Source organism: Aotus nancymaae, unplaced genomic scaffold (genome assembly GCF_030222135.1).
Source record: "Aotus nancymaae isolate 86718 unplaced genomic scaffold, 86718_ANA_hifiasm-v0.15.2.pri h1tg000053l, whole genome shotgun sequence".
Lineage (NCBI taxonomy): Eukaryota > Metazoa > Chordata > Mammalia > Primates > Aotidae > Aotus > Aotus nancymaae.
Window position 1 is genome coordinate 3,211,153 of NW_026988467.1, and position 20,004 is coordinate 3,231,156.

General features: G+C 52.7%; 2 protein-coding genes across 10 annotated transcripts in view; one reads left to right on the forward strand and one right to left on the reverse strand.

Annotated features, from left to right (window-relative positions):
• NPHP4 (nephrocystin 4) overlaps positions 1–18,434 on the reverse strand; it is a 138,527-nt gene extending 120,093 nt beyond the window's left edge. For 5 of the 7 annotated variants that reach the window (XM_064363158.1, XM_064363155.1, XM_064363154.1 and 2 more), the window contains exons 1-3: positions 17,549–17,748; positions 12,126–12,309; positions 4,244–4,387 (exon numbers count right to left, since the gene is read on the reverse strand). In XM_064363158.1, coding sequence (XP_064219228.1) covers positions 4,244–4,387; positions 12,126–12,260 — 279 coding nt within the window. In that variant the 5' untranslated portion in view covers positions 12,261–12,309; positions 17,549–17,748. Of the gene's footprint in view, positions 1–4,243; positions 4,388–12,125; positions 12,310–17,548; positions 17,749–18,371 lie in introns of those variants that run through there. The other 2 variants (XM_064363153.1, XM_064363157.1) reach the window with 2 other exon arrangements.
• A 356-nt stretch (positions 18,435–18,790) lies between these two features.
• KCNAB2 (potassium voltage-gated channel subfamily A regulatory beta subunit 2) overlaps positions 18,791–20,004 on the forward strand; it is a 113,654-nt gene continuing 112,440 nt past the window's right edge. For 2 of the 3 annotated variants that reach the window (XM_064363162.1, XM_064363164.1), the window contains exon 1: positions 18,823–18,910. The gene's annotated coding sequence lies outside the window, so the exon portion shown is untranslated. Of the gene's footprint in view, positions 18,911–20,004 lie in introns of all 3 variants that reach the window. The other variant, XM_064363165.1, reaches the window with a different exon arrangement.

Genomic DNA, 20,004 nt, shown 5'->3' on the forward strand with positions numbered 1-20,004 from the left:
CTTTCTTCAGGACATGGCTGTTTGCGAAGTCCTGACACAGGCCCTTCTCTCGGGGTCATGTGTGACACAGGCACTCCGAAACACCCCGAGCATGCAGGTTCCCTGCGTTACCACGTGGGGTTGGCCAGCCATGGGTGCCCCGTCCCCGGCTACCGGCAGCTTACCAACCCCAAAGCAGATCCCCCGGAACCACCGCCGATAAGTAAACATGAGAAAAACACAGGCAATTAGGAAAACCAGAGAAATATTTTTGCTAAGTCTCAGAATCACCCCTAAAAAGGGCAAAGAGTGTTTTACGAACCTCTAATTAAGGGGCATAGACAAAGCAAATAGCGGGCAGGGTACGAGCATGCCCCCACACCTCACGCCTAGGAATGCCCACCCCTGGAGCACGCTACACTTCGTCCACACTTGTAGCAGATACACACGTACCTGGATGCGCACACACGTTTGCACACACACTCAGTGAAGGGGAATTATCTTTAGTTAACTAAGTTAGCTAGTTAACTAAGCTGGAACAAAACCTTTTTTCTGTATGAGAATGTCAAGGAGATGGAGGAAACTGCCTGGCACAGAACACACTACTCCACAGCCTGGCAGGAGGGATTCATTTCTGGGGCACCACTGGCCTCTGCTGCCAGCACGGAGCATAGCAGCTGCAGACGGCAGGCTCCCTGAGCGGCAAGGGGCTTCAGCGTCACCCTCACAGCCGACAGTGCCCTGGCCACTGTCCCTGCTGCATTCCCTACTTCAGCGACTCTAAGTCCAAGGGTGCAGATTTTTCCGGAAACTTTAAGGGCTGTGTTCCACTAACCCCCAGGCCTGTCCCCAGCCTCAACACAAGATGCCCAGATGACAGGCCAAGGCTGAGCAGCGTGGCTCCCAAGTCGGCTGCCCTTGACACCACCAACACAGGTATTCCAGACTCCGAAAAGCCACCAGCTCCTCGTCCCCCTCACACATCTGAATTGTGACCTGCACAGGCAGCATGACACGCGGCTACCAGGATGTGGCAAATACACATGCTGCCCAACTTCCCCAAAACAGAAGCCCTCGGGGTATATGACTGTCATCCTGAGACAGGCAGAAAGAAGCAGCCATTCTGACCACAGTGCAGCTGGAGTTCTACAGGGATCAGGGTGCGATAGCCCAGGGATTTGGGAGATGGAAGGCCCCCGCATCTGGCCGGAAGCCTGTGACCTGCTGGGGTCGTCATGGCAGCAGCAGTCCTTAGGAAGGTCCAAAGCCTCTCTCAACGGAGAGCTGAAGTCAGAGGGGGTGAGGGAGGAGGAGAAACGTGCCCCAGCACCTCAGTGACTGCCAAGCATCCCTGTGCTGGTTTCAGAGCGTATTGCATCCCTCATAATTCTACGGAACACTTCAGAACAAATGCAGGGCTCCTCAGAAGCAGGAGGTCCCAGAGGCAACAGTGGGCGGGGCCGTCAGACGCACAGGGCCACTCCCGCCACCACCGCCACCTGTGCATAGGCTGGTGGAGTGATTCCATCTCCATGCTCCTCAGCGTCTTCTTTAAAATGGGTACACAGGATACTGACCCCCACAGGAGGATGACAGGCATGAAATGACAGCGTGCTTCTGAGCCAGTGCCTGGCCACAGGAAGAGCCTCCCAGTAAAGGACAGCTACCTTCACCGCCGGCCATATACTGTCACAACACCAGGTTTCTGGGGCCTCACTGTGCACACCTGAGGAAGATAAAGCTAAACAGCCCCAACCCAGCAGTTGGCCCGGCATCGCCACCACTGGGTACTCACAGCGAGCCTCCCGCCACAGCACAGGAACAAGGGGATCCCCTGCCCACAGTGAAACAGCACCGAGCCTCCCGCCACAGCACAGGAACGAGGGGACGCCCTGCCCACAATGAAACAGCACCGAGCCTCCCGCCACAGCACAGGAACGAGGGGACTCCCTGCCCACGATGAAACAGCACTGCGCCTCCCACCAAAGCGTAGGCACGAGGGGACGCCCTGCCCACGATGAAACAGCACTCTAAGAGTTCACCCGCAGTCCACATGTGATTTACACATGAAATCTTTTCTGACACAGCTGGCCAGAGAGACCTCTAAGAGGTATTTGCGTAAACTGTTTGACAATCTTAATGTCAGACACATCTTTGGCTGTCATGACATACACTCTAGCAAGGTTTTTCAGTGAAGCTTCCTGACCTCTAGGGTCAATCTCTCCCTCTACTACCCATGGGATGAAGGGCAAGAGTCAGTATCCACCCACATCAAGACACACACAATCCAAGCGCTGGGTGATGGTCGGGTATGGAGAGCAGCGAGTTTGTGGCCTGAGGCGGGAGCGCTGACTCGCCAGAGCAGGCGCCTGCAGAAAACACACGCCTGGGCAGAGGTTACCTAGAGTAATGTCTCAAAGGATGGCCACTGTCATCGCCACTGTTACTCATCGTACAAACTGTCACAACACCAGGTCTCTTGGGCCTCCTCCTACACACCTAAGAGAGATCAAACCAAAGCCTGGACCCTCTCATCACCTCTGGTCTCCACAATGTCCCCACCTGAGAGAGATCAAACCAAAGCCTGGACCCTCATCACCTCTGTCGTCTCCACATTGTCCCCACCTGAGAGAGATCAAACCAAAGCCTGGACCCTCATCACCTCTGTCGTCCCCACAATGTCCCCACCTGAGAGAGATCAAACCAAAGCCTAGACCTGCTCATCACCTCTGGTCCCCACACTGTCCCTGCTGCACACCTATCATGCTCAGACACCATCCCTCTCAAACTCCACCCACTTAGTTCAGCTGTGAAGCAGCAGCCAGGCATGGGAAAGGCCTCCATGACATCCCTGGCTCTTAAAACACCAGCATCCCTAAGACCCTGTAGGACCCAGCCAGAAGGCACCAGGGGCCACCCTCAACCCCACTCACTGTGCACCTGGGCTCTCCTCTCATCCCTGACACTCCCGGCTCTCCTCTCACCCGACACCCCCGGCTCTCCCCTCATCCCTGACACCCCAGGCTCTCCTCTCATCCCTGACACCCCGGCTCTCCCCTCATCCCTGACACCCCCGGCTCTCCTCTCATCCCTGACACCCCCGGCTCTCCCCTCATCCCTGACGCCCCCGGCTCTCCTCTCACCCGACACCCCCGGCTCTCCTCTCATCCCTGACACCCCCGGCTCTCCTCTCATCCCTGACACTCCCGGCTCTCCTCTCATCCCTGACACTCCCGGCTCTCCTCTCACCCGACACCCTCGGCTCTCCTCTCATCCCTGACACCCCCGGCTCTCCTCTCACCCCTGACGCCCATGGCTCTCCACGCTCTGTTGAAGCAGCCTTGTCCCTGCTCATTACAGAATCAGCTGCTTTCTCGTCCTGCAGGTCCCAGCTTAAAGGGCAGCTCCGCAGAGAGGCCTTCCTTGTCACCCACCTAAAGCAGGTCTCCGCGCTCTCCTGTTGGGCTCCTCCTGAGAACACAACTTGCAATTGCTCTGTTACTGTTCGGTGTGTCCCCCCAGCAGTCTGCAGTTCTGTTAGGTGAGCACCATCATCACCCTGAGCCTAGCACAGCGGCCTGCACAGAGCGGGCGCTGAATGGAATGCACGCTGTGCAGTACAACTGCAGAGACAGAGCATGCCGGCCCATAGGGTGGCCAGCTGCAAGACCACCTGAGCGGAAACACGCCACTCCACCAGTGCCCACCCACCTGCCGGTCTCAAGACAGAAGGCACAAGTGTGAGTCCAGGCTCTGACACCTGCTACCTGGGCAAGTCACGTTACTAAATCCTAATTTCCCTACACAAAAGGGAGGGAAGAAAGGCAGAGAAGAAGGGAGGGGAGGGGAGAGGGCAGGGGAAGGGGGCAGGGCAAGGGGAAGGGGGTAGGGCAAAGGAGGGGCAGGGAAGGGGATGGTAGGGGAGCAGCACTGGCAGGAGGGACAGATGAGGTCAATAATTTACCAACTTATTCCCAAGAACTCCAAGGGTCCTTGAAGGTGACAAGACCCCATACCCCCTGACCCTTCAACTACAGCAGAGCAGAGTTCTCTCCTTTGTTTAGGACAACGGGCTTCCACCTAAGACTGTGTTTGGAAACCAAGTGCCTGCCGCTAGGCTGAGCTCTGTGCTTCCTGGGGCCGCAGGTCTGAGACACACTGTGAGGTCTGGGCAAGGCCCGATCTCTGGGCTGACACCCGGGACCACACCCACCCACCCTCCGTCCGTCTTGGAGCAGCCCCTGCCTCGGTCACCAAGGCCCACCTCATTGAAGACAATCCTGGACGGCGGTCTCTTTGTCGGCTTCACTGTGGTTTTCCACGTCCTCCCGAAGAAATGCCGGTAGGTGACATCAAAGAAAGACACTCGCAGATGGCATTCAACCTCTGACAGCGCCTCCAGCACGCCCTAGGAGACAAGGGGGAAATGGCCCTGAAGGGTCTCGGCACCATGAGCCGAGCAGTCACTGCAGGCCACACGGGTGCACGTGAGCCACTAAGCATTCACCCAGTGCTTAGGTATCAGCACCCAGTGTCCTTCTTTGGGGGCTACCTCTCTCCCACAGCCACTGGTCTTGGTGGGGTTATAAACCAAAGCACTGAGCCTCCCCTGGCCAATGAGACACTGCCATCCCTTGGAACAGACACAGGCTTCTGACTCAGCCAGAGCCCAGGACACACAAGAGGCGATGACCATAGGAGACACACGCGCCTGCCAGGATGAGGCCTAGGGCGGCTGGCAGTCAAGAGGTGAGAGAGAACAAGTCCAGGAGACATCACCTGAGACCTGGCTCAAATCACACCTGAAGCTTATGCTGGCTGTGGATTTGTTTCGTGAGTTAACGAATCACGTCTTGCTTAAATCATTTTGGATGGGTTCTTCAATCATCTGCAACAAAATGAGCCCTTCCTGATATAACCAGAAACTCTAAATCCTCAACTTGCCAGATTTTGGGGTGATATTAGCAAAGGGAAAAGCAGACCTTTGAGAATTGAGAAATCAAGGCCACAAATACAGAACAAGACCAGAGTGGAGACAGGACTCCGCCCCGGGACTTTATCACCCACAGCAAGTGCTACCTTAGGCTTTGCTCTTCCGTGACAGGTTCCTACCCGAGACAGAGTCCTCTGCCTTCCACCCATTCACTTAGCAAACACCACTTACACATCTATTCTGCACACTGACTCTCTGCCAGGCACATCTCCAGGCAGTAAGGAAAAAACAGGGAACAGAACAGACCAAAGCTCTGCCCTGACAGGGCTGACAGGGAGAGTGGGGAAACAGGTGGGCGGGGCGGGGCAGGCTCTCTGAGATGACCCTTGAGCATTAGAAGAACCACGGGGGGTCTGGGGAGAGGAGCCAGGCAGGAGGAGCAGCAAACTCAAAGGTCCTGAGCGGAAAACAGCACAGGTGCTCCGGGAGCCAGCAAGAAGTGCAGAACTATATTTAGCTATAGCATATAGCAAAAAAACTGTTTGCTTTTTTAAGAAAAGGGTCTCACTCTGTCGCCCAGGCTGAAGGTCTGGCCACTGCAACCTCCCCATCCCAGGCTCAAGCGATCCTCCTGTCTCATCCTCTCAGGTAGCTGGGACCACAGGTGCACTCCACCACACCCGGCTAATTTTTGTACTTTATTAGAGGGGGTTTTGCTAGGCTGATCTCCATCTCCTGTCCGAAAGTGACCCGCCCGCCGCAGCCTCCCAAAGTGCTGGATTACAGGGCTGAGCCAACGCACCCAGCCTGTATTTTCTAATCTTCTGTATTACTGATGCACTGGCATCTGGGGCCTCAGTGATGAGAGAGACTGTCCCCCAGAGCCAGCTAATTCCCAGGGTGGCAAATGGCAAGCCTGCCAGAACATGTCTAACATGAAAACCAACCAGTCCAGAGCCCACACACCCGAGGAGTCCCACCCTCTGCCCTGATCTTCCAGGGTCAGTGACCAGATACCTCGGGGCCATCTCTGCACCTCAGAGACCATGATGTGACTCTCCCTGGCCACCGCCAAGCCTGTCCGGCTGCTCATCCTGCCCGGCTGCTCACCCTATCTGGCCCAGTCTTCCCACAAAACCATAATCAAGTCTCTGCCCACACCTCCCTTCTATCCTCCTGCCTCCTGACCAGCCCTGCGCCGCCCCCAGTTGGTCTGTAGGACATGGCCTGGCCCTCCTCCAGGGAGCCCTGAGTAACCGAGAGGGTCTCAGCAGCAGTCGTCTCCTGATCCGCTGGCCTCACCACCCCTGAATGGAAACCAATCCCAGGTACATTCTAAGCAGAAAGCCCGCTGGACTGCAGCAGGCTGGGCCGGGGAAGAGAGGAGGAATGAGCTCCGGGCACAGAAGCATTCAGGCAGGCCTCACAGTGCGAGAAGAAGCTGGGCTTTCACTCCAAACATGCAAAGAGGCCAGGGAGAGACCTAGCAGAAATGACACAATCTGATTCAGGATTTAAGAAAATTCCTGCAGCTGCCATGCGCCCGTGAGACTGTGGGGGACGGAGTGGACGCAGGGGCTGGTCAGGAGGCTGCTGCCACCATCCAGGAAAAAGAGGGAGGGGCAGGGAAGGCGACAGGAAGTGGGCACACCCGGGCTCTGGAGCGGCTGCATGGTCGTGAAGGGAGAAGCGGGAAGGACCAGCTGACTAGGTCAGCCCAGCCTTCCCAGGTCTAGCACTGAGTCCCGTGTCTCAAGTGAAGCGACCTGGAGGGAGATGGTGTTATCCATGGGGATGGGGAAGGCGGGCAGAGCAGGCCTGAGGACTCCAAGCCCAGCTCCCATCACCACGCAGCCTCCCTGTCCCTCATCCCTCTTCCCCTGTCCCTCCTCCTCCTCAGTTCCTCCCGCATCCAGACCCACCCTCTGAGCCTCCTCATCTCTCCCCAGAGCAATCACCCAGCTTTTCCATGTTTACCGTCTGTCGTCCCATCTAGAATGTGAACTCTGTGAGGACGTGAGCCTGGAACAGTCTGTTCCCTGCTGTCCCTGGGGCCCAGGCAAGGCCTCAGCGCATGCCCCTCCTCACCTGGACTGCCCGGGCTCCCCCAGAGCCCCGTCCTCCCGCTCTCCTGCACTCTCTCAGGAGGCCATCATCAGGCAGGACCCGGTGGCTCCCAGATCTGTCGCCAGCCTGGGCTTCTTTTCAGAATGCCAGACCCTAACCACCCTCCTGCCACCTCTAGCCTACTTTACACCCAAGTCTATTCAAAGAAGAATCCACTGAGAGCTCCCTGAAGACACAGCATGGGGCAGAGTTCATTCTGTGTCCTCTGCACAGTTCCAAACATGCCCAATAAATGTCAAACTGAATTGAAATACTCATCCTAAAATAAAGAAATATAATCAGTGATCATGATAACATTAAACAAAAAAAGTAAATGGGACAGTAAGAGAAATATACTAAAATCATTAATAAATTCAATTCAAAGCAAGCATGTAACATTCTTCAGCCAAGACCTTTCACAGGGAAGAAGGCTGTAGCCATTATCTAAAGCTATCAATTCTCAAAACAACCAAAATTGGACAAACACAGACTATCTATACCAAACCTTTTTATCATCTGTTTCCAAATTCTATTTATAGAACTTACATAAATTCTATTTATCTTCTTCTAAATGCTGTATTTGACTGATCTTTGTATATAAAACCAACACTGTGTTCCTGCAGTAAGCCCCACTTGATCCTAATACCCCAGCATTTACACAGAGTGCTGGTTTCGCGGTCCTGATATTTTCAGGGCTGCTGTGTTAACATTCACGAGGGATATCAGTCCGTATTTCTGCTGCGGTGTCCTTGACGGGGTATCAGAATTATGATGGCCTCAAAAAATGAGCTGGGAAGTGTTCCCTCCTGCTCTATTTTCTGAAAGAGTTTGTCTAGAATTCAACTTATGTCTTCTTTAGTATCTGATGAAATTCAACATTTTATTTTTAACATCTGTAGCATACATTATAGTGATGCTTGTTTCATTTTAATATTGGTAGTCTGTTTTCTCTTTTTTTGTCTTGATCAATTTTATCAATCTTTTCAAAGAATCGACTTCTAGCTTTACTGATTTTCTCTATTATTTGTCCTTTACTGATTTCTACTCATATACATCAGGTGTAACATGATGACATTTCAGTCAGCAACAGACTGTATATGTGACTAGCCCCTGAAGATTCTAATACTCTATTTTTACTGTTTTTCTGTTTGATATACCGTTGTGTTACAATTGCCAAGAGTATTCAGTACGGTCACGTGCCACACAGGTTTGCAGCCCAGAAGCAACAGGCTGTACCATGCAACCCAGGCGTGAGGCAGGCTCTGCCATCTAAGCCTGTGTAAGTACCTTCTATGATGTTTGCACGACGGCAGAATCGCCTAACAATGCCATTTCTCTGAATGTATCCCCATCGTCAAGCAACCGTGCATAACTGTATTTACCATTTCCTTTCTTCTAATTACGCTGTATCCAATCTGTTCCTTTATTTACGTTGTAAAGGAAGAAGCAGAGGTCACTGATTTTCTACCTTCTTCTTTTCTAATATAGTTACGTAAAGCTACACATTTCCCTCAAAGAACTGCATTAGCTAAATCCTACAAATCTACGTATTTTCTTCCATTGCTCAGTTCAAATTATTTTCTAATTTCCCTATTAAGCGCTCGCTTCGGCAGCACATATACTAATTCTCCTATTCTTCTCTGATCTGGTGTTTTAATGTCCTACTATTTAAGCATTTTCTAGATCCTGTATTGTTATTTATTTCCAACTTAAAAGCAAAGCAGTCGGTAAAAGTACCTTATAATTTGGGTTCTTTGAAATTTATTGACACATTTTAATGGCCCAGCATAGGTCTATTTTGGTGACTGTTCCATATAAACTTGAGAAGAATGTGAATCCAAGCTTTGTTGGGAGTAGTGTTTAAGAGATGTCAAGGTGACTGACGGTATTCTTCAGACCTTCCAAATCCTTATGAGTTTTTTTATCTATTTGTTTTTTCAATAATTGAGAGAAGAGTTAAAAGTCTCCAACCACGATTTTGAATCCGAATATAGGTCCCTTTAGTTCTGTCCAATTTTGCTCTTTTGTACAAAAGTTATCATAGCAGACCTGACTGTTACGCTTTAAAGACCAGCTGACAAGTCTGGCCTTTGGCTGGAGTCTGGGAACTTGGATTTCAGGAGAGTTCCTGCCACCTAACTGGTAAGAGGGGCACACTGTGCCTAAAGTGTACAGAGCGGCTTATGCTGAACACCCGTTTCCCTTCTGAGAGTCTGGAATTTTGGACATGCTACCCAACATGGCACATGTGCTGTTACGGTTCACTGCTGGAGGAATCAAACGCATCCTGTGTGACCCAACCGAGAGAGGACTCTTGGAAGCCTGTATCCCCTTCCCCCAGACATCCCCCATACGCCTCCTCCCTTTGCTGATCTTGCTCTGTACCCTTCTGCTGCCGGAAATCTTAACTGAGAGTAGGACTATATGCTGAGTCATGTGAGTCCTCCTGGAGACGCTTCAAACCTGGGAGGTGGTCTCGGAGGCCTCCAACACAAGTGCATACACTTTTAGGGATTCTTACATCTCCCTGATGATCACTGTCTTTATGAAATGCTTTCTTTCTGGTAATACTCTTCACCTTGAAATCTACTCTTTCTGACATCGGAAAAGTCACAAAGCTTTCTCGGCTTAGTATGTACATGGTAGATATTCTTCCACCCTTCTACTTGCAACCCGTTTACGTCTTTATGCTTAAAGTTAGGGACTTTTTTGTAAATAACATGTAATTGGGTTTTAAATAACTTTGAACATATGACTTTGGATCAGGAATTCCACTTCTAGGAATTATTCTACAGATATATGTGTACATGAAAAAAATGAGGTTATTCACTGTAGCAGTATCTGTAATAGCAAATAACTGGGAAAAGTCTAAATGTTTTCAATATGAGCCTCACTAAATAAATTATGGCTCATTCATACAAAGAAATTCTGTGCAGTCTTAAGAAATAAGAAAATTTTCTTCATGTAATAACATGAATAATTGATAAGATATCCTGCGTGAATCTTTTTGAAAAGCAAGGTACAGAGTCAGGCACAGTGGCTCACACCTGTAATCCCAGCACTTTGGGAGGCCGAGGTGGGCAGATCACCTGAGCTCAGGAGTTTGAGACCAGCCTAGAAATGGTGAAACGCCATCTCTACCAAAAATACAAAAATGTAACTGGGTGTGGTGGCGCTCATCTGTGGTCCCAGCTACTTGGGAGGCTGAGGAAGGAGAATTTCTTGCACTCAGGAGGCAGAGGTTTACAATGAACTGACATCATGCCACTGCACTGCAGCCTGAGAGACAGAGTGAGACCCCATCTAAGAAAGAAAGGGAAGAAGGAAGGAAGGGAGGGAGGGAGGGAGGGAGGGAGAAGGAAGGAAGAGAGGAAGGGAGGGAGGGAGGGAGGGAGAGAGGGAGGGAGGAAAAGGGAGAAAGGGAGGAGGGAGGGAGGGAGGGAGGGAGGAAGGGAGAAAGGGAGGAGGGAGGGAGGGAGGGAAAAGAAAATGAAAGAAAGAAAGAGAGAGAGAGAAAAAAAAATGCAGGAAGTACCATTTGCATTTTAAAAAGAAAAATCAATATAGGTATATTTATTTGTATATGCTTGAAATTTATGAAAGTTATACAAAAACACGCTGTATCTAGGGTGATACAGCAGGTGCGTGGGGTTGCCATGGGATGACTCACTTTTCCTGTGCATCCTTGTCAACTTTGAACTATGTGAATTACCTTTTCATAAATTAAAATGAAATGGGGAAATAAAGTTTCCTTGCAAAATTCCTAGGAAAGAGGGAAGTGCTATCAACTATCCTGTGAGCTTCTGGAAGGCAGCTGAGCCAGACGAGGAGGGTGGCATCCCAGCTAAAGCCGTCGCCCTGGGCAGCTGACTCCACTCCTAGTGGGTTCTGTTGCTCTTCTGTAGAATGGGGGTAAGGTGGTGGCAACTTCACAGGACTGCTGTGAGGATTAACTGAATTCACACAGTAAAGTGCTGGAAGTAAGGCCGTAAAAGCAGCAGCCACCACAGAACCTACCACAGTGGCAAAGACACAGCAGGTGCTCAATCAGAGGGCTTGGATTTGAACGATGGAGAGCATCCGTGATTTAATAATAGTAAATTAGTCACAGACCCGGGGCTCCAATAACTGAATATGTGTGAATATCACTCTCCCAGCTGCAGAGGAAAACGGCCTTACCAAGCCAAACCCTGTAAAAAGAGTTGACACCGGCAAGACTAACCCTTCTCATGCATTCCCATAGACCACTAGGCCTCGTGAGGACAATCCAATCGTGTGGGTGTCCTGTCGGCAGCAGCACAGAAGCACCAGCTTCTCCAGCATGTTCCCCGCTGGCTGAAGGGCACAGATGGATGTGCTGCCATCAGGGCATGGGCCTGAGTGCCCAAAGCTGTGGTACATCCAGCCATGCACACAGCTGCCAGAATGCCCAGAGCTCAGCCCCTGCAGTCCTCACTGCCAGGCTGAATGCGGGCCATGCTGAGCCACGCACAAGGCCACCTGGATCAGAAATAACCCAGGAAATCAGATTACTTGGGTTTTTAAATTGCTCCACTGTGGGCAAAAAGAAACCCTAGCCAATGTCAAAAGTGCTGACCATGTCACTGAATCAGATTCTCTTTGCTGATGGGCCACTTTGCCTCCAAATACTGCCAAGGCCCAAGGTAATGGGTACGGTGGTAAGATTCAAGTGAGTAAGTGAAAGTCAATACAGATGCTCTTTGACCTATGATGGGACTCCATCCTGATAAACCCCGTTTAAGCTGAAAATATCCTATGTTCAAATGCATTGAATACCCCTAACCCACTGAACATCAGAGCTTAGTGTAGCCCAGCTCAAACACGGTCAGAACACTTGCATTTGCCTACAATTGGGCAAAGTCATCTAACACAAGTCCTATTTTTAAATAACTGTTAAGTATCTCGTGTAATATATTGAAAATAGCACTGAAAGTGAAAAACAGAATGGCTGTGTGAGTATCACAATAAAGTAGAAAAATCAAAAATCAAACCATCGTAAGGTGGAGACCATCTCTATGTGAACTGGAAGCATCATCTCAGCTAAGAACAATGGCAACATGCATTTGATAACAGCACGTTTTGTTACCTGCCTAATGATCGGTCCGTCCAGCCACTTCAGGACACACTGGAACGCTGCTGATTCCTTCACAGGCTGGCGTGCTCTCTGTGGGTGGGGAGGGACAAGCACGTTTTGGGTGAAAATCCTGTGCCAGTCGTTCATCCTGCCCGTCTGAGGGTGACGCGGGCCTCCCGGGTGACCTGTGCCAGTCCTAGTCAAATAAAGAGAAGAGCTGTAAGGAGGACAGGGGTCACAGCAGTCCTGAAGGCTTTTGCCTCCCACTGAATCCCAGAGGAACCTCCATCCCCCAAACTCACACACTGCAAACCAGTGGAGTGGACTTTGTGGCTGGCTGCCACCCATGCTGCCTCCCCTAGGAAGTACCATTTGCATTTTAAAAAGGAAAAATTAATGTAGGTATATTTATTTGTATTTGCTTAGAATTTATGAAAATTGTACAAAAACACACTGTATCTAGGGTGATACACCAGGTGCCTGGGGTTGCCATGGGATGATTGATTTATCCTATGTATCCATGTCAACTCTGAACCATGTGAATTACCTTTTCACAAATAAAAATAAAATGAAATGGGGAAATAAAATCTACCTCCAGAAACACTCCGCCCCACCCCTACCGCCATGGGCCAGAGTCAGAGCATGACTCTCTTGGCCTCTGTGGCTGATTCCGGATGGGGACCTGAAGGGACGTTTTGTTCAGCTGTGTAGGTTAGGTACTACACAAGGACACCAGGGGCACGTGGCCACTGAAACAGAGCCCTAGTGTAGGGCCGTCTTGTAGGGGCCCAGGGAGCGTGAGATGAGGAACACAGCCCTTGGCCCAAGAGGTGGTCAGCCTGAAACTGCCCAAGGCCACCTTAGGACATGCATAAAAACAAGCAGAGGAGGGCCACTGGATCCACGTCGTTATCAGAGCCCTGGGCCAGTCGCCCCAAGATACTTCAGCTACGTGAGCAAAGTCTCTTGTTGCTAAAGCCATTTGGGGACAGGTTTCAGGTGTTACCAGCTTCTTGGTGGGACCTGGCCCATTTTGAGTGTTATCTGATCCCATCCAGCCAGACCAGGATCTAAATCTTCTCTAGCCAACAAAGAATCCAAAGATCTGAACCTCGGGAAGAGGCTGAATTCTGTAAATTAAAATGTGAGTAAGGAGAAAAAGCAGTGGGTTTGGGCTTCAAGACATCAGCTCTCTAAGTATGGTCCCCAAACCCAAGATTCATCAGGGTCCTGCCAGAGGCTCTACAAGGCAAAACCATTTTCATGACACCCAGATGTGATCTCTTTCATGGGCACCATGATCACCATGGTGCCGTGGTGGGGCAGACACAGAAGCAGGTAAAGTCTCTGGGGCCTCACTTAATCCAACGCTGGCTGGGTGGAGTGAGGTCCTCCCAACTTCTCACAGAAAAGAACAAGGCAGCTTCAAGTCACAACATCCTTGGTGAAGCCGGGAAAACCATTAATCTGATTATATCTTGACCGTTAAGTACACGCCTTCTTAACATTGTGAGACAAAATGGAAAATACACAGCAAGCACTTCTGCTACAAACTGAAGGCACGGTCACCCCAGGGAAGCCTCGCTGCGGCTGGCCTGCGAGCTGAACGCACTGCTTTTTTTATTCAACACCATTTTTGCTAAAAAGAATGACTGAGAGACAAAACATGGGTACTTGGCAGACATTTTCTCAAACGTGAACAAAGTGAGCATGTCACTTCAGGGAAAACAACTGTAATAAAAATGGAATTCCCAAGCAAAAATTAGAATTGAGAACATTTGTATCCTCCACCACGAGCCTACCAGCTTCACAGGTCTCAAGACTTTCCTGATGAGATGGGCAAGGATATAAAGCGGTCGTCTAAGGTTATACCATTAAAGGTGTCGACAGTTGGGAGGTCTGCATGACTCCGTGAACCACTATTTTCCAAACAATACGTAACGGTACGAAATCCTGCAAGAATAAAACATCCTACTCCAAGAATGTGATGAAGTTGTCAGGAAATAAAAAAAGAGTAAACCACCCGCCCAAAGACAGACAGACCAAAGGATTTTCATGTCAGACCACGAAGAGTTCATTCATATGGTGGAGACTCCGCTTTAGAACAAATCTTTAAGAAAATTCTGCTCAGGGGGTTTTCAGTGCAGCAGCAAAGAATATCCAAAGAATGATGCAAGAGACTCCTCCCTAACGAGATGGGGTTGGATTTCCTTCACATACTTAAACCAAGGCAACGCAGGGCAACAGACTGAACACAGAAGCAAACAGGAGCCTTCAGCTGTCTTCTCTTTAGGAGACTGTAAAGATATTTGCAAAAATGCAAAAGAATCCCACCCTTCTACATTTGTTTGTTTTGGATAATATAGTTGGTTTTTGTAAAAAATGTTTTTTATGTTAACATGTCACAGCTTTATTGTTATTTTTAAATAAATTAATATTTTTAACATTTCTCAGTTTTAACTTCTACAGCAGTAAACACTGGTAGATATAATTCACATAAACAAAAGTGCTTTGGATAAAGGTGTCTGAGACCACAGCATTTGAGAAGGGTTGTCCTAATGGTTTACCCCTCCACGCTCCTGGTGTGTGTGGGAACCGAGAACACGGCCAGGTAGCCTGGGACGCCCCCGGACCCCAGGGCCTTGGCCCCGGGTCCTGCCTTCACCCACAATGCACCCAGATGCTGCCTGTGAGCCAGGTACTCCTCAGCAGACCACAGTCAGTCTGGTCCTGTGTGAATCCAGCAGGCACACAAGTTGGTTTGTTGCTTTTTGTTCTCTGTGTGCTATTTTTGTCGCTCAACTGCCCTTGTTTTGTGGAGGACCCTCACCCAGTTCCATGTGTGGGGAAGGCTGCTCTCCAATTCCAGCCAAAGGCCTGCAGTGATTGATTCAAGGAGGAACACGTGACCCACACTGAGCCATCGATCTTCCCCAGGAGACTGGAGCCCAGGCTGTCTCTCCTCCAGTGCCCACAACTGCCCACACCACGCCAGCCCAGAGCCCCAGGAGCCACCCGGCCACCACAGGGAGAGCCGACTTTGGACTTCTGACCTCCCAAACTGGAAAAGAATAAATTTGTGCTACTTTAAGCAACCGGGTCTGTGGGACTTTCCAACAGAAGCCACAGGAAATCATACAGCGGCCCACGACTTATAAGCAGAAGATGCCTGACCAATACCAGCTCAAGAGCCACCTCCTCCAGGACAGCTTCCTAGGTGCTCCCAGGATCCAGGCCCCAGGGTCACACGCCCCCTGCGCTTCCCCTGGTCACAGTATCTGTCACCTGTCTCGTGTTGATCTGCTCACTGACCAAGTCCTTAAAGAAAGAAGTCGCCTCCTGTGTCCTTGGTACCATCACAACTCAGTAACCAGTCACAGGATCAAACTGAAGCTTTAGCAAGGCTACCTCAAGCTTTTCTCTCCCACTCACATTTTATAACATTCAGAAGAGTATTCACACAAAATGCAGGCCGTGATGGCCTCGGGTGGGGATTTTAGAGAGGAAGTCTCTCCTGATGCAGATGCCCATGCTCCTCACCTCCTCATGTTTCTGACCTGGTGCCTCTTGCCCTCTCCCTGGATGTCTGCAGGACTCAGTGCCACACCTGGCCTGAGGACGCTGCTGAAGGATGTGCGCACGCTAGTCCACCATCACAGGGGGCACAAAGCGTGCCAGCCCCCTACTGTGCCAGCAGGGGACACACTAGGCAGAAGAGCATCCATTCTGAAAGCACCTGCCACCCGCACGGAAGTCCTGAGGCTCGAGATGTGGAGGCAGGGCAGCCACAGTCAGAGGGGCCACGGAGGCCGAGGTGACTTCTGACACCATGGGGGTGGGAGCCGAGGTGGCCGCAGCAGCTCTCACTACCTTCCCAGCACCTTGCAAACCTCTCCAGGTGCCCTTCCTCCTGCTCCTCGTTCCTTTCCACCACTGCACTGGCCTGCAGGAGTCAAACCAAACGCTGCCTCCTCAGAGCCAGAGCCCCATCTCCACCTCTGGCTGTTCCCACACAGTGCAGGTGACAGAAGAGTCAGCACGCTTCACCAGGGCTAAGCTGTTTTCCTGCGAGACTGTGAGCTCTGTGACATCAGGCTGGGTCTTCAGCAAAAGTTTTTTTTTTTTCTTTTTGAGACGGAGTCTCGCTCTGTTGTCAGGCTGGAGTGCAGTGGCACAATATCAGCTCACTGTAATCTCCGCCTCCCGGGTTCAAGTGATCCTCCTGCCTCAGCCTCCTGAGTAGCTGGGACTACAGGCACACACCACCACACCCAGCCAAGATTTGTATTTTTAGTAGAGACAGGGTTTCACCATGTTGGTCAGGATGGTCTCGTTCTCTTGACCTCATGATCCGCCCGCCTCGGCCTCCCAAAGTGCTGGGATAACAGGCAGAGCCTCTGTGCCCGGCCAGCAAAACTCTTTTAAGGATGAAATACCAATGCCCTGAAGGAAGTGCAGCGGGGCCTCTGGGGTCAAACAAACAATAAGAGAAATGGACAGGGCTCCAGGTCTTGAACCCAAGGAAAGGGTACAGTGGGCTCTCCAGGAAGATAATACGCCCATTTTTATTGAGCCCCTGATGCAAGACAGGTACCCACAAACATTTCCATGGTTACTGTTTCAACAACTCTGCAAAATGAGAATCATTATCTCCATCTTACAGATGACTGAGACTCAGAGCGGTTAAACAGTCAATCCAAGGTCACATGGGTAGCTATTATAACTAGCTATTATAACAGTATTATAGTTATAATACTGTGAACTATTAAAACTACCTCCCCCTACCTCAACCAAGGAGGCCAACAGAGGCCCAGAGGGAAAGAGTAAGGGCACCAAAGGAACCCAGGGACCAGGGCTAATTTCTCTCCTCTTTAACTTCAGTACAGACTCTCAGCCTCCCCACCTGTTTCCAACCTCCAAAATGAGGGCCGTGAACTCTCCCTGAGAGCTCTCAGCAACTGTTTCCCAAGCACTTGTGTTCCAGCGCATAAGGCTGTGAAATGCGCTGCTTCAAGCATCTAAAAAGCCAGCGGGGGAGAAAGACAAGGTGTGTGTCAGCAGCACACAGGACGAGGGCACCAGCCTAACACAGCGCCCCCCACCCCCAGAGGGTGCAGAGGTGGGCGGGGCTGAAGTCCCACCGAGAGCGGTTCCCAGGGAAAGGAAAGCGCAGAGAGTAGGAGGCGCTGCCAGGGTCCGGGAAGCCTCCTTCCCAGAATGGAAAATGTGTAATGCCTGAGACCCAGATGCCTTGGGGAGCTTTTGGGGAAGCAGAGGCCTGATTAAGCACTGCCTGGAATTCCCTCATTCACGAACATTCTTCCAGCACCTATCCTGAGCCCTGGAGAAACGGTCTTGAACACAGCAGACAAGCCCCCATACAACGTATAGAAAAAGGACAGAAATTAGCACACACAGAAAAGACAGCAACCTACGGAAACTGCACAGGCGAGCTGCAACGAACAGAGCCCTAGGTCAGGACCAGGAGACGCTGCCCACCGTCATCAGAAACACTCCTTTTGCCAACTGCATACACGTGAGAGGCTGGATTTCCTTCACAGACGTCCACCAAAGCCACACATGGCGACACACGGAGGCAAAAAGCAGCGGTCTCCTAAGAAGACAGACACGAGGAATCTCGGGCAGCAGGGGGGGGCCTGCACGCGTGGGGAAGGGCACGCGGGAGCGGGTGGCGTGTTCCGGGTCCGGTCGGCCGGGAGGTCCCAGGGCAGGAAGGGGGCGCGGAAGGCGAGGCGGCCCCCGGACAGCGTCGCGGGCACGCCCGAGGGCCGCAGAGCCACAGCAAGGGACAGCAGGAGGGAAGCGGGGCCGAAGGTGAGGTCCGCGGGCTCCGGCCGGGGAAGGATGTGCGCAAACGAGGGCGCGGGGAGCCAAGAACCAGGACAGCGGCACCACAGTTCCTTCAGCCTAAGGGCTGCAGAGAGGCCAGGGGACAGGGGACAGGGGGCAGGGGGCAGGGGCAGAGAGGAAATCCACGTAGAACAACGGCAACCGGCGGCCCGGGCCGCACCAAGTGTCCCGACGAGGGAGGAAGCCTGCGACTGACACGGCAACAGGCCTCGCCGCGCGCCGCCGCCAGACCCCAGGCACCGGGCCCCTAGGCAGAACGGCACGGACCATCCTACCCCCGAACCCCGAGGCTCCGGCCAACACTGCAGCCCGGTGCGCCTCAATGCCGCGTCCAACCTCCCCCGCGGCGTTGGCCCACATGGTTCCGCCCGCCGCGGGCCGCGTTACCTAGGAGACCGGCCAGCCGCGGCCACGCCGGAGGCCACGGAGCCGACGCTTTTGAAAAAGTCCCCACTCGACAGACCCAAAGGCCCGGCGGACGGTGCTCAACGCAGCCGCAGGCCTTAAGGACCGAAGACTGGCCCAGGAGCGCGCCCCGTCCGCTGCCACCCGCGGGAGGAGCCTTGGAAGGCGGCGCGCGCACTTCAGACCGAGAACCCGCCTCGCGTCACTTTCGCCGTCAGGGCCGCGGAGCCAATCAGAGCCCAAGTCGAGGGCTAGGCTTCGTGAGCGCCAGCCAATCGGTGCGGCGGCGGGCCTGTCCTGATTTGCATGTCCGGCGACCTTTCAACCAATGGTAATGTGACTGGCGTGAACAGCAGCCAATGAGAAGCTGGAAGAGGCGTGGCCCCGGGCGTCCCACGAGGTGAAGATGCTGCTGGCGGAACCTGCCGGAGCGAGCGGGATTCGGGGGCGCTAAAGTCGCAGGGGCAGGGCGGGAAGGAAGATCCGGCGTGGGGCTCAGGATCCGGAGCTGGAGCCCCCAGGTGAGTACCGGGAAGACCCCGGCGGGGCGCGCTTTCCACCGACCTGCGCCGGGACGGCGGCAGCGGGCACCCCGAGGCTCGCGCTGCGGCAGGCGCCGCGGTCCCGTCTCCATCTCCTCTTCCCCGGCCCTGCGTCCTAGCCTCCGCCTCCGTCTCACCTCCTCCTCAGTCTCCTCACCTCCTTCTCCGTCGTCTCCCTTCCCCCATCCCTTCCTCTCTTTCCTTCCCGGTCCTCCCGCCCGACCCTTCAGCTCGCATCCCTGACCCCTGCGCCTGCCGTCGCCCCTCTCCTACACCCAGGTGCACCTCTTCCCCGCCTCGGCCCGCTCTGTCCCCGCAGCCTCGCCCTCCCCTTCCCTCCATCCTCCTCCCATCCCCTCTCCCGGCCTCTGCGCAGCCCCACCGGGGCGCTGCTGGTCTCCGTCCTCCCCATCTCTACCCCTGGTTGCTCCTCAAGGCTCACCCATCGTTCTCGCAGCCTGTCCCTGTATCGCTCCGGTCCCTTTCTCCACCGTCCCTCCCTCCCATTCTGCCCCCAGCCCCTCCAACCTCTCCCCGCGGGCACGCTCTCACCACCTTACCCGGCTCCCCAAGACTGTGACCCTACTTCCTGCACCCGTTCCTCGGGCTGTCTACACCCCTGACCCTGAGCCCCTACTCCTACCTTAAGCTTCTCCCTCCTGCCAGGCCTTGGCACAAAGCACTTCCCTACCTGCTGCTGCTCCCGGGAGGGATGCAAAGACCCCGCTACTGCACCGCGTCCTGCGGCAGTAGCAGTGGCAGCAGCCGGGGTACCTGCCCACCTTCCCACCCCACCATCCAGGCGCATCCTGGTGTTGCTCCTCCTGCTATTTGTCCTGGGGGCTCCTGCAGGGGCTGTGCTTTGCCTGCAGCATCCCAGGGTGCTCCAGGTGGGAAGCCCCTTAACACCCTTCCTCCCTGGCCACCATCTCCCTCCCTCCCCGCCCCCACTTTCCTGCTCAGCCTCACTTTGTGATTCAGCATTTTTGGGGTTGGTAACTTTCTTGCTTCCTGTAGTGATAGGGACCTGGCCACGAAGCTGAAGGCAGGGGGTCTTGACCCTGCGGTTAGAG